Here is a 15,513-nt window from a genome sequence, read left to right as displayed (position 1 = left end):
AACTAAAGTGGATAAGTCCCTTGTGACAACCAATATATCATAATGTATGGCCAGATCAGTTGACTAGGTGCCATAATATCATAATTACAATCCATATAAACACCCAAATCTATGTAACAGAATATATTTGGACATATGTTTGTAGCAAAACATCTAGTGCTCTATCTGTCAGAGAAGCATCTCATCACTTTTTGTCAAAACTTCAGTTTTTGTTATATAACATACTAACTCATCCTACAGCAGTCAGAAAAGCAGGTTTTGTGTGATGGGTAATTATAGGTTTAAGTTTTCAGATATGCTGCCAAATGCTTGGTTTTATAAGCTTAACCACACGAGTGCTAGTAAAACCAGAAAGGTGCAGAACTTGACGCGTAAATCCCTGAACAAGAAAGTTCAATCCAAAATGAAGTCATCTCCTTTTGCATCGTCATTCACTGCCACAGCGGCCCAACAAACATGTCAGTCCCGGAAGTCTTACCACTTCAATCGAGACTTCAAGTCGACCTCCCATTTGTCAGAGGCACTAAGATAATCATCCAATAGAAGACGCTGCACAAAGAAAACTGTAGCATCTCAGAAGTTGATTCACAACTCTTCTGAATCTAGGGAGTACTCTAATTGTCATGTTAGACATGGATCCATTTATTCTAAGTTTAATCATGCATTTGAACTGGTCCAGAATTATTCTACTGGTAGCTCCTCTTGTGATGATCCTATTTTCGATGATCTAGATTCTGAATTTAGACGAGTAAAAGTTGACTCTCCGTCCAACCATTATGACTACAAGCTTGATTTAGTGTCACAACTTGAGCTCAAACCAATCATAACCAAGCTCGACAAAGTTGATCAAGGAATTAAACCAGCTGTCAAGTTTCAAGGAAGCTCAAGAAAATTTGAAGAGAAAAGTTCATGTAGCTTAAATAAAGATAGTATCGGTGAAGAGAAAAAATGCCCGGTTAGGAAATTAAGAGTAATATCAATAGGAGTGAAGCTAAGAGCTAAAACACCAAGAATAACATCAAAGAGGCTTGCTCAAGTTAAAGGCCAGGAAAGTGTATCATCACATTCTCGCCTAATGAGTGTGGCTATTGTAAAGGAATCTATAGATCCTGATAGAGACTTCAAGGAGTCAATGATGGAAATGATCATGGAGCACAATATGAGTACAAAAGAGGAGTTTCAACAACTTCTTGCTTGCTACCTTTCACTCAATCCTGGTACTTACCGTGAACTAATTGTCAAGGTTTTTGAACAAATTTTGTTTGAGATTACTGGAAATCAAGTCTTGGTACCTAAATAAATAATGTTTATGTATTATGTACATTTTCATTTTTTATCATGACGGGGTCTGGGAGAATCCTCACTTAGTTGCGATAGTATTGGCCAAAAAACAAGGTATTTGTATTGTAGTAATGTAGTCTGATACATGTTTGCATTCATTTCAAGGAAAGAATATCATCTGTAACTCCCAGAAATAGAAGGAATACCATTCTCTCCTTTAACTTTAGTTGTCTGCCATAATTAGCGGGACATACTTATCAGTATTCCTTTAGCCTTTGGTCCAGATCACACTAATACTATCGGAGTTAATGTCTTTTAGCTGTTGCCCACATATGTAATTCTGATAATGCTTCTAGAATGCCCACGACCACGAGCAGATCTCTGAAATTTGTTTACAAAATGTAAGGGCTGCACATAGCGAGATTTTTGAGCGAGAATGAAATACCATTTAGAACTTCTTAACATCCAGTTAGAATAGTAGTTAAGAAAGTTTGAAATCATTCATAAGTAAAAACTTACACCAATGTAGTTCGTGTTTTGCATCAGCATGCGGAGGGTTATTGAACCATTCAGAACACATCTGTGGATTGTTGACGATCCCGAATGTGAAGGTATCGGCTCCAAATCACAGTTAAGCGAAACATAATACTGGAAAATGTTCAGGGCAACACAATGCTTTCCAAATTGGTTAAACTTTGGCTGCAACACTTGTAAATATAGAGGACTCCTGAACATTTATATAACAACAGTTAATTACACAAGGTCCCGTGCCATTTGAGAACAAATTTAGGATTTATTTTGGGACTCTTAAAATTTTATCCGTAAAAACATTCCTCTCTTTTCCAATAGGCTTAATTCTTCTGCAAAATAATGATATGTGCGATGAAACATTTATAAAACAGTATTTCTACTTGTATTACAACTAATGAACATGAAATCCAGTTGACGAAACAATCTAACAAATTGTCCTTCGGATCTATAGAACTTACACCAGAGTATATATTGTTTTGCATCAGAACATATCTTTGGATTGTTGAAGATCCCGAATGTAAAGGTATCGGCTCTAAGGCACAGTTAAGCCAAACATAATACTGGAAAATGTTCAGGGCATCACAATGCTTTCTAAATTGGTTAAATTTTGGCTACAAACACTTGTAAATAAAAGGGGCTCCTATATAATTATATAAAAACGGTTAATTAAAGTACGTCCCATGCCATTTGAGAACTCATTCAGTAGAGATGAGCGATGAATAGCATCTGAAGAATGGTGCACTCTGAAATAAAGGTCGTGGTGGAGGTACTGGCCAATCTTGCAAATTTGAGCCAAACAAATAGAAACACCGACCATATTGCAATATATTAAATTGAGTCTCAAAGCCCCCACGAAGATCAAACATTAGGTCCAAAGGATCAGAACTAGTGACATTATTTGGCGAGGCCAAACTGCTGTCTGTATTAAATAACTCATTGGACAAGGCAGTAGAATATGTAACTGAAGGAACATCTACTGTTCCGACATGTCTCTGGGCCTCACTACCCAGGTCAGGAATGATATTAGTGCCTTCCTCGGGTTCTTGTAAAATCTCATTAGATGTTCTGTTACCTGTTTGCTGCCTATTTGAAGTATCTGATGTTGGGAAGATGCAGACTCCATCCTGGAGTGAACCAACATGAATAGGTTAGTTATCTCCATCTACACAAAACAATATGTATATTTTCAACTATAAATTACCTCGCCATCATTGTTTGACTCATTGAGAATTGCGCGGTTAGTAGGGGTGGAAGCCAAGATATGGACTGCATGCATTTTGAACATCAGGACGGTGTCCACTTCCATGCCTATTCAATGTATTCAAAAAAACATCGGGAGTTCAACAGCTAGACTATCTCCTGAATGCACAAGTATTTGTCCAAGTTTCCTAGCCCCAAATGTTAAGTCACTTGTTATTCGAAAAAAATTCCTGCAAAAGGACAAGTAGTGTTGCTTAAGATTATCCAATAAAAAAATTATTAAAAAGGGCCACACTTTTTGCATTAGCTTCAAAAGTGAGGTGGGGTGATTAAATTCATACTTTATTCATGAGTTGAGGCCATAAATTTATGACAAGATGCATATCTCAGAGTGTTTAACGTGAAAATTCAAACAATTCAAACGCATCCGCTGGAACGGGAGTTCTGAAGAAGAGGGGTTCTACCTTCGCTGACACTTCGGCCCTGGTTATTATATTCTTGTGGATCAACTATGTTCAGGTGCTTTCAAGGAAATATTCGTGTCTGCATTTCAAACTCTTTCAAAGGAACGGAATACATGTCCATGCAGTGTCTGTAGAATTCCTGAGACAGTAACATACGACTTCCAATATTTTCAGGTATCCCAGCTGTATATAATAAAAAAAATGTCATATTTAATTGATGAGTGAAATAGTGTGTGTGTTTGAATCAGAAATTTAAGATATGTTTCTCACTTACAGATTCTGACAAGGATGAGAGACGAACAAATTTGCTGAAGTAGTCCATAAATTTATATAAAACCTGAAATTTGACAGAAGATAGAGAGTCAATTTTATGGGAGATAATAATATAGTAAAGATCCAACAATAAATCCACGAGCACTTACTGCTAATGGGCCATCGAATGATGAGTGGAAGACTTGAATAATGTATAAAACTAAAATCTCCAATGCATATGTAGAGATTAATCTGTGATGAGAGCCTAGAATACGGCTCTCATAGTAGCGCCAGGCTTTAATTAGTAATATACTGCGCTTAAATAGATGGTCCCTGCCAATGATGTAATCAACCTATCCACGAATAAAAATAAGTATTGCCTATTTAAAAGAAATAAAATTCATAAAACTAACTTTAACGAGACTTACTACATCCAGGAAGCAGAGTGAACATAGTCCACCTACTTGATTGAATGATATATCTACCACAATATTCTGCACGACGTACTTAACAAGCTTAACCTGAGATTAAAAGTATCAAATTCCAACAAGATCACTTTGCGGAATCTATTCACATCATAAAAGAAAAAGTTTGAAGGATGATAAAAATTAGTGAAACAAAGTGCTGGAAAATTAGAGATGCAATAACAGAAGCCAAATGCAGCAAGTGTTATACAAAATTAATAACGCAATTTATACTTGAACCCATGTTCTTGCACCAGATGTTTATAAAAATATTAGTGTATTTTGTTTAGCTGAGATGTCAATAGTCCGAGTATTGCATTCAACTTGGTTAAAGAAATCACCTAATAACCACTTACTAGTTGATAACTTAAGAGCTAATGAATTGACATTATGTAATCTTGAAACTTCTAGTTTCTTGCTAATCAAATTGGTCACCGACAGACCTACTACTACTAGTCATTAACTAAATAGCGTAGTTATGATTCGATGAAAGATATCCATCTCACATCATCATATAGAAATAATGGCCTCAATGAAATTTAATTTTTACACGAATATGAAGTGACAATGAAAATTTGAACATAACCTTAGATGTCAAGTCAATATACAAGTCTGTATGGAACAATATCAGTACTTTTTCCACAAATGCAAAGTTGACTAGTCAATATACAAAACTACTGTAATAATATCAAATTACTTGGTCGAATGCATAGAATTTTCACATATATGATCTCATGTTTTTCTGTAACGATGTGAAAGTACATACTGATTATATAGCACATAAAATATACCAAACATAATGAAGCATATATGTAGAAAGAAGACAGGATGACAAGTAGCAAGGAAATGGAGATGGAACCAACACAATATTAGTTGAAAGGAAAGAAGACAATTTAGAACACCGTCATGTTGAAAATTAAATACCTCGACATTAATTAGCCGAGTTTTTTTAACGCCAAATTCGGCACTGTTACTGTTATCTTCTCTTTGTAGCTGAGAAACTATATCATTGGCAAGTGCCTCCTCAACGCTTGCATCACAAAAGACAGTTAGATCAATGTCTCCATTAGGAAGATACGTTTTTAGAGGTACCGACCCATATGGAAATACCTGTAGGATGACAAAATAAGAAATTCATAACGGTAATTAAAAAAATAAGATTCGTGGTTAGGTACATCTTATATAAGAACGCAGATTCTTAATATAAGAAAACGGTAATGTCATTGCAATATGCTCTTAAAAACTTAAATAAAAAATCTAATGGTTTTAAAGGACAAGATTACACACATACACATATATGAGTAAATTGCAAGTAGTCAAAGTATATAAGATGACTAAACTATCATTCTTATTAATGTATTCAAAGTATATACTAGTTATTGTCATTGCCTTAAATCTTCAGTATTCCACACCACAAAAATGTAATCACTGAATGGCCATAACAATTAAGCACAATATCCAAGTAATGTCTTAAAAGTTAAAATACTTAATTGCAGTAAAATAAGCCTTTCAAGTAGTAATACTTTAATGATTAATCAATACAAAAACGATAGGCATATGTACCAGTGTTGTAAAAATCGACTACTCTGCCTGAGTACTCATTTCTACGGTCTGAACCGAGTTGTATTTATTTGGGTCAAAAACGCTTTTCACATAACCACTAGATACAAAACTCAAATCCCACCAAACTGTTGCCACCTCAGTTGGCTTATTATTGTCCACACCACGACACAAATTTGTTGTTACCAAATCGCACATTGAAGAGTAATTAAGACAACACACAGACCTCAGATTAAAGGTAAATATACTTAATGGCATTCAAAGTAGTCTGATGCAACAACATATACATTATACACACACCGAGATTTACATCTGCCCAAGTAGACTTTAAAATACTCCTTTTAAAATACTCCTTAATTAAGCATAGTTTAGTATAAACGAAACAACAAGGCAAATCTACGACTTTTAACTATTCATAGCTGCGAGACAGATATATACTATTTGAAAATCATAGAAATATACTATCTCTTTTTTTGCTCACTCAGATATATACTATCTGAATAGCACATTACCAACAATGCTTCGAAAATAAGAATACTAAACCAACTTCAAAATAGTCACAAATCCCTAACTACGATAATCTCTTGGAAAAAACATCTATTACATCAAATATTTCAGATAAGCATGTATATATATACTAAAAAAACATCGCACGCACATCTCTGTGATAAACAATTAAACAAGACTTGCATTAGACCAAATCAAATTCACAATTACATAGAAAATTATATGTATACTATCTCAGAGATTAAAAGGTAAGCAAGATAACATGTTTTACATCTTTAATTTTTATTATGAAGTAATTAATTAATGTAAATACCAGCTTCATTATATGGTGGTAAGGGCAGACGAGGTCTAATGATAGGTGACCAGTTTCCGCCAGCGGCTCTTTGTTCAAAAAGTTGTTGAATTAATATGCTAGGATTTCCACCTACAATGCTCAAGTAATAACCGTAATCAATCCATTTCTTTGATGATGATCCTTCCACAGTTATCTTGCCATCTAAAATCTCCCAAAGAAATTTCTTAAATTTCTGCATTTTGGAGGTTAGTTGCATAATAATATTAATAATCCAAAATTTCATATTATTTGCATTTCTCAATTAAAAAAAATAAGAATCTTACATGTAAATAAGAGTATGAATTATCCGCTTAAAATTCTATTTCTTTCCTATCAAATCTATATATGAAATTATAATCTATATTTTTCTGTAACATGCAAGTGGCTTCCCACTTGTTCACGACTTAGCCCGGGCACATTCATCAATTTGAGAATACTGTTAGGAATAGCTCCTCTAAAAAATTTAGACATTGGTCAGACATATTTAAATGTGTGCAGAATCCCAAGATATTATTTCGAGAGAGAGAAGTATACTATTTGTTAATATAAATTGATAAAACTTGTGTGTATAAGTTGATAGTAACAAGCTTGTGTATGTGAAAGATATGTGTACAAGCTGTGTTGTGTGTGAGTATGAAGGCAGCGTGTGTGTGCTGGTGTGTGTGGAAGCAAGAAACAATGTAAGTGTGTGTGCTGGTGTGTGTGGAAGCAAGAAACAATGTAAGAGAAAGTCTAAACTCTTGTATTGCTTATGGAAGCTTATTTATTTACATAACATAGAAATGAATTTATTGGCAAAACTACAGTGTCGCTACAGTGCCGAACTTGGGGACCAAGTTTGGCTGAGGTCGGCATGACTAGGAGGGCTGATGTCATGACCATGATGTAATAACTTTAACATCCCCCGTCAAATTGAAGATGATTTATAAACCAACTTTAATTTGGAAACATAATGATGAAAACTTCCAGGAGAATGAGATTTCATAAAAATGTTTGCAGCATTGTCTACACTAGGGACACTACGAAGATGAACCGTGCCTTTTGTAACTTGTTGACGTGTGAAATGACAATCAATCTCTATATGTTTAGTTCTCTCATGAAAAACATCATTGTGAGCAATGTCCATGGCACTTTTACTTTCGCAATAGAGAGGAGTGGCTGGGGAATGTGTTACACTCATATCTTCAAGTAACCATCGTAGCCAAATCAACTCTTGTGTGTATCTGCAAGAGCTCGATATTCTGACCCTGCACTTGATTTGGAGGCAAGTGATTGTTTCTTACTTCGCCAAGAAATGAGGGAGTCACCAAGAAAGAAATAAAGTCATGTAGTAGAACATCTGGTAGTAGGATCACCACCCCAATCAGCATCAGAGTATCCATGTAACTCAAAGGAAGAGTTGTATGGATAATATAGTCCATGAAATATGGTCCCTTTGACATAACGAAGTATGTGAATGACAGCTGTATAATGAGGAGTACAGGGTGCTACCATGAATTGACTTACAATATGTACATCATGAGCAATATCTGGGGGAGTGACAGTGAGATAAATTAAACTCCCAACCAATTGGCGATACAATTTAGGATTTTCAAGCAATTCGCCATCATGAGGATTGAGTTTTGCCTCGTATTCCAGAGGTGTAGATGCAATTTTGGTGTCACTGATTCCGGATTTTAACAAAAGATCAGATGCATACTTGACTTGAGAAAGAGTGTAGCCAGTAGGGACCGAAGAGACTTCAAGACGTAAGAAGTAGCTTAATGAACCAAAATCTTTCATTTCAAATTGTTGATTGAGAAATTGTTTGAGTTCAGAAATACCAAAAATATCATCTCCAGTAATGATCATATCATCCACATATAGAAGAAGTAAAACAATTCCTCGTTCAAATCGTCGAATGAACAGAGCATGATCATATGGACTGGAGGAGAATCCTAGTTGTTGAACCACTTTGCTAAATTTTTCAAACCATGCTCGTGGTGCTTGTTTAAGACCATAAAGAGCCTTGTTAAGCTTGAACACTTGATCTGGAGAATGGGAAAAACCTGGAGGAGGTTTGAGGTAAACTTCCTCATGAAGGTCTCCATTTAGGAAAGCATTCTTGACATCCATTTCCCACATATCCCAATGCTTTGATGCTCCAACTGCAAGTAAACTTCGAACAGATGTGAGTCGAGCAACAAGTGCAAAAGTTTCCTCATAATCAATGCCATATTCTTGTGTAAAACCTCTAGAAATGAGACGAGCTTTATATCGATCAATAGAGCCATCAGATTTTGTCTTGATTTTATAAATCCAACGACAGCTCACTGTTGTTTTTCTTGGAGGCAAGGTAACCAGATCCCAGGTATGAGTTTTCTCTAATGCTTGGAGTTCATCTGCCATTGCTTTCTGCCAAAGAGGGTTAACACTGGCCTCTCTATATGTTTGAGGCTCATGTAACGATTGTATAACCGAATAAACATGATAATCAGTAAGTCGAACAGGAGGTTGTCTTACCCGTGTAGAACGGTGAATAGGCTCAAATGCAGGTGATGGCGTAATAAGAGGATCAGCATCAGAATCCTCAGACTGGACTTCTTTTGGAGGAACATTAGCAGTTGAGGATGGTTGTAGGAGCTGGTTTGAAGAATATATTGGAATTGTGTCAGAAGATGTCGAAGAGTCTATATATTCATCACTGGGATGTAGATCAACAAAAGGATCTGTAAAGTGAGAAATTCTAGAAGAGGAATCGACTTTGAAATCTGACATAGACGAGAACATTTTGTGTTCCCAGAATGTCACATTTCGAGAGACTCGTAGTCGTTGAGAGATAGGATGCCAACAACGGAATCCTTTTTGACCACAACCATAACCAATAAAATAACAGAGACGAGCACGGGGTTCGAGTTTTGTTCTTTCATGTGGAGGGAGAAGAACAAAACATGCAGAATAAAAAACCTTGAGTATCATATGAAGGTGGTTCTTCATATAATTTTTCATAAGGAGACACGTTATCTATTACCGGAGAAGGAATCATATTATTTGTATGAACAGTAGTCAATGCAGCTTCCCCCCAAAAGAATTCCAGACAGGATGAAGAAATGAGAAGAGCTCGAATGTATCAAGAATGTGTCTATGTTTGCGTTCGGCACGGCCATTTTGCTGTGATGTCTATGGGAAAGAACTTTGTGCAATAGTACCATACGATGCCAAAAATTTTGTAAGTTCTGATTCTTTATATTCTTTGGCATTGTCGGCACGCAATTTTTTAATTCTCTTGTTGAATTGAGTTTCAATCATAGAGGCAAAATTCTTATATGTTTCTCCTAATTCAGACCGATTTTTCAAAATATATATCCAAGTATATCGGGAGAAATCATCGAATTTCATCCATCTTGTATTAAGGAGATGGATGAAATTTGGGTACCAGTGATTTAGAAACTGCTATTATATGGAGGGAAGCAGGAAAGCTTTTCCTTCGGTGTTGATGATGGCCAGTGCTAGAGCTTCGGTTGTGGGACTTTACTACTTGAGAATCTGGTGAGTTGAGTTAGGTGAGTCAGTGAGTTTGAACGACTTGAGTAACTCATTGTATTGATCCGTTGTGTTGCTGGTTGTGACGAACAGAGGCTTGCCGGAGTTGATGTGCTTGTAAGCAGAGCAAAACTTTGTTCTGTCTTGTTTCAAGACAGAACCCACCAACTGTTTGGCTAAATGTCACAAAAAGCAAGAAGGAAGGAAGGGGCATGCTCGTGACAAGAGGATGCCGTAAATTACTTTAATTGCTTGCTGGTTCTTGACTGATGAGTGTTTGGATGGTGAGTTCTTAGCTCTGTTTTGTGTTACTGTGAAGTCGACTGAGTTGCACGCGAAATGTTTGTGTTAATGTCGCAACGAGCTGACTCGCCGGAAAAGATGGTGGCGCTAGAGGTGATGTCTGAAAGTGGGTAGAGGGAGATCAGGAGCTTACCAATGCTCTGATACCATGATAAAACTTGTGTGTATAAGTTGATAGTAACAAGCTTGTGTATGTGAGAGATATGTGTACAAGCTGTGTTGTGTGTGTGTATGAAGGCAGCGTGTGTGTGCTAGTTTGTGTGGAAGCAAGAAACAATGTAAGAGAAAGTCTAAACTCTTATATTGCTTATGGAAGCTTGTCTATTTACATAACAGAGAAATGAATTTATAGGCAAAACTACAATATCGCTACAGTGCCGAACTTGGGGACCAAGTTTGGCTGAGGTCGGCATGACTAGGAGGGCTGATGTCATGGCCATGATGTAATAACTTTAACATAAATAAAGATGTATAACCTACTTTTTGAACCAATAATAAGCATAGCTTTCACAAAGCGGGTGTGGAGGTTCGGGGTCCAATCAATCCTAGTTTTCGTTTTCTTGTTTGTGAACATAAAATCATGAGCATATATCATCATTATTATTATTAATATGTAATTAATTAAAGAATCTATATATGTAATTAATTAAAGAATGTATATATGATTAATTAAAGAATGTACATATGCAAAGTACCGCTCTGCTGATCCTCAGTGGTATTTGCAGAAGAAAAGCAAATACTTGTTGGTATAGTTGCTTGAGTGTTGGGTCTGCCGGTGTCTATTTTGTCGTTCTTCCATAACTCAATGTACTGCCATATATGTGCCAGGTCTTCAACCTTTATTGGCTTTAAATAGTAGGCTGGCACCCCTATTTTAAATCCCTGGGATATAGTCTGGGGGCTGTTGTCTGATTATATCATTGTAATTCTCCCAAGTTTGTTTAGAAGGAATCTTCAACAATTTTAAGGTAAAATTATGCTTGTATAGGAACTTACATATTACAAGTATGTTAAAATCCTTTTGAATGAGACGGAGTAATTCGAAGCCGTCCATAATTGGCATATGCACGTCTTCTAAGACAATATCATACTGTGTTCTCTTATAATTGTCACCATTTTCACCTAAAATGCTTAGTGCTTGTAATGGGCAAGTCACAACCGTCACTGAAATAATACAAAAAGACTCATTATTGATGTTATAAAAAAATTGTAGTTACCAAAAATCATTTTTCATCCCCAAATTACAAGCTTATAATTTATGATCAGTTATTATAATTTATTAATTTCCAAATACTTTTTCTTTTTTTAGTAGTTGAATATGAAAATTGATTCAGAAGTTATATTTCCAATTCAGAAGACAATCAACAACCTACACATTCATAAACAAAAGCTTTAGATCATAGATATCCCATATATCAAAAACATCATAAATCTTTAGCTAGAAATTTTTTGGCTAAACCACCTAGTTTTTTTATCAATCTTCGGAGATAATGATAGACTTAAAACCTTGTTGAATGCGATGCAACAGTTGGGTGCAGCTTGGAAATGATGTTATGACTTGAAATCAAATGATATCTCTTTAAAAGCATTTAATTCTTGAAAATTCCCCATTATAGAATCAAGAAAGTGATCGGAGTACAAATCTATTACAAGGGTTTATGCTTGATAATGCAGTGGAGAGAGGGAGAGAGAGAGCGGCAGAGAGAGACGGAGACTGAGAGAAAGGGACAATGAAAGTTAGAGAGAGAGAGAGAAAGCAAGTGGAGAGAGGGAGAGAGAGACACGGAGACACAGAGAAAGGGACATTGAAAGCGAGAGAGAGAGAGAGAGAGAGTGTGTGCGGCAGAGAGACACGGAGAGAGAGAAAGGGACTATGAAAGTGTGTCATTCTCTCTCTTGTGTACGATGATACATATGGAACACGAAACATACACATTTAGTATCAAAGTTTCGGTAACATTTCAATCCAATCCTTGCATAGTATTACTTTGTAAAGGTAATATATAAAAGCAATACTTTCAAAAATGACACCTGCCTTTTTTTTTAATTCGTGAGATTTATATTAACGCTCTAAAGATCCATTTTATTTATTAGTAAATATTTAATAATATGCTGACAATTTATTATGCGGGAACGGTCTCAGAAACGAATTTTAAAATTATAGCATTTCTCAATATAATTTATAAAAAGGAAACACTATGATATGTAGAAAAATATTGTATTATCTATAAAATTATTATATTGTGCAGAAAAACAGTACTCGACTAATATTTCTTGGTTATAACATTTGTGATACCAGAATCAATAAATACAAATTTTGAATTAAATACAAATTTAAGATTTTGGATTAGTGATACATTATAATTCATAATAGTTTGTAATTTGGAGTCATACAACTAATTCCTTTTCATTTTTATCAGGAGTTACAAATTGGAGGACATGGTTTAAAAGTTTTCAAAATAGTTATCTAATACACATATGATACCTTCGCTAGATTGAGCTGCTAATATATTTTTTTTTAAAAAGCCCAAATCGACCCCTCAAACTATTTTTAAGCCAACACTTTTTAAAGATTTATCCCATCAATTTATTTTTAAATACAACAACAATTTTATAAAAAGATCTTTGCTTTAATGAATTATTTTTATAATTTAATAAGTAATTTCCAAGAATCAAATAATTTTTAACAAATATCATTTTTATCTAACTTATTGTTCTCTCATATTTGTGCTCAAAGATGGTGCCGTAACAAGGGGTACTATGTAAAATATCATTTACAAGTTTCAATAATATTTCTTAGCAATAAAATTTCTTATTTAATCTTATATGCAATAAGATTGCTTTGCAATTTTAGGAATTAACAAAATAATATTTAGAATTTTTTATCAATTGAATTTGAGTGATACGATACGTGTGTTAGAAAGTAGAAAAATATTACAAATTTACGTTATCAAATGTTTATATAAGAATGAAATATAAATACAAGAATATTTAACTAAAAAAAGATGTAAACACATATATTTTGGTGGCAATTCCAATCTAAAATTTATCTAACTTTGAGTGGAAGATTAATTATAAATGACATTCTCTATCTTGTCAAACAAATTACCATAAACCAATATATATAATCAATTATATCGGGTTGCAATCAAACTTTAATCTTAGTAATATTATACACTCGTTAGAGGTTATATTATAAATGTCTATATACTAGTATATTGGCACTCTGAAATTTTTAGATATGGAACTTCTCAGATAAAATTACAAGTCTTTCTTTAGTAAGAAACACGTGTAACAAACATAAGTATAACATAAATTTAATAATTATAAATAATATTACCAGTAAAACAAGCGACACTTGGATATGATCCTCGAACTTTCTGGAGCATTTTCTTCATTGTTTACTGCAAATAATATATGAAATTATTTGTAACTGATTGAATAAAAAAATTATAAATCAAGTGTAAATGTGTTAGAAATATTAGCCATGGGTATTTTTTGGAAAAAAATCAAATCAATTATGCCTCAAAATTTGTGATATAACAAAAAAATGCTAGGTACCCCATTTTATTTTTCAAATATTGATGTTTCAATGTATAGATAGTAAGAGTTTTTAATAATAATATGGTACCATGAGTGTGCAAATATGTGCCCAAATCAAAATTCTCCATGTGTCATGCCACGTTATTTAGGAAAAATTTGAGGAAACTAGCACCGCTCTATAACAAATATTTAACTTATAATTCTAGACTGATTTATGTCGATCCAGATGTTATACAAACTGAAAATCCAAAACCGATATTGATAATTGAAGCTTTATTTTGGATCAATTTCACCTGAAATCCAAAACTAAATTTAATTAATTCAATATAATTGAATTATTTAAAAGTATTAGATATCCATCAATTTCGATAAATTATTCCCCTTATACGTGCATCTGTGTGAGTGTATTTATGTGTGAGTGTACATATACACTTATTATTTGTTTGAAATTAACATAAACACTAACTTACCAATTTGTCTTGAAAAATTATGGATATTGAACATTTTACCGGTTATGTTACTCCGATTTCGACAATTACGGCCATTGTACTTAGTCAACACGATACAACACTAGACACAAAGTGAGATATAGTCAAATTATAGATCGTCGACCAAATAAGCTCGAATATGGAGAGGTCAATCATAGATAAATGGTAAGATGGACAATTGGAAAGGAAGGAAAAGGAAAGTAGAATAAATTAGAAAGAAAAAATAGAGTTTTAAGATGCAGAAGACAACGTCAAGTAACAAAAGAAAGCCCGATAATGATTTGGTGAACACAAAAATGAGTATGCTATTTAAGATGGTCACGTCTCTCATTTATTTATTAATTATATAATGTAATGTGCGTGCCAGCTGTTTACCAAATCGACTTAATAGCATTTTTCCACACCAACAAGCTAGTTGTTTTCCACATGAACATGTACATGAAAAGATTCTAATATTATTGTTATGAAAAAAATATTTACATTTTTAAAAATAGGTAACATTTTATTTTAAATTTATGGTAGCTAATATGAATCGATTTCACATTAATAGTAGACATTTTATTATAAATAATGTGTGAGTGCCTCTTAATTAACTATATCTACGTTTAATATTGATAAAGTATAGAGAGAAGAGAGAAAAATAGTGTTTTATTATAATATGACTTGTTCATGATTACAATATAGCCAACAACCATACATAATAAAGGAAAATATCCTAACAAGGAACCTATTATAATAATAAAACTATCAAATAATATAATATTATTATATATGTTAATATCCCTCCTCAAACTCACGATGTTGAATCGAAAGTTTGCCAACCAAGAGACGGAGCCACGTAACCAAACAAATCCAAAACTGCAACACCAGATTCAAGCATCCAAACAAATCCAAAAACTTCAAAACGAATCCAAAAATACAACAACAAAAAAGAACGCACCAATAAAAGAGAAATCGTCCAAAGACGCAGGAACCCAAGAGAAAACAAAACAATCAAATCACCAAAGTAACAAATCTGCAACCATCGAAAAACAATGCCAAAACAGTATGTGAAACTGAATTCT

At 34.1% G+C, this 15,513-nt stretch overlaps 1 protein-coding gene across 1 annotated transcript; it reads left to right on the top strand.

Annotated features, from left to right (window-relative positions):
- The first annotated feature begins 265 nt into the window (after window positions 1-265).
- On the top strand, window positions 266-1,300 carry LOC141695943 (transcription repressor OFP2-like). Its single transcript, XM_074500146.1, has 2 exons — window positions 266-355; window positions 680-1,300. Exons 1-2 carry the CDS (start codon window positions 266-268, stop codon window positions 1,298-1,300), a joined length of 711 nt encoding a protein of 236 aa, XP_074356247.1.
- The last annotated feature ends 14,213 nt before the right edge of the window (window positions 1,301-15,513 follow it).

Source organism: Apium graveolens, chromosome 11 (assembly GCF_009905375.1).
Source record: "Apium graveolens cultivar Ventura chromosome 11, ASM990537v1, whole genome shotgun sequence".
NCBI classification, from domain to species: domain Eukaryota; kingdom Viridiplantae; phylum Streptophyta; class Magnoliopsida; order Apiales; family Apiaceae; genus Apium; species Apium graveolens.
Note: the sequence above shows the minus strand (reverse complement) of the source record. Positions and strands in the feature narration are given on the sequence as shown.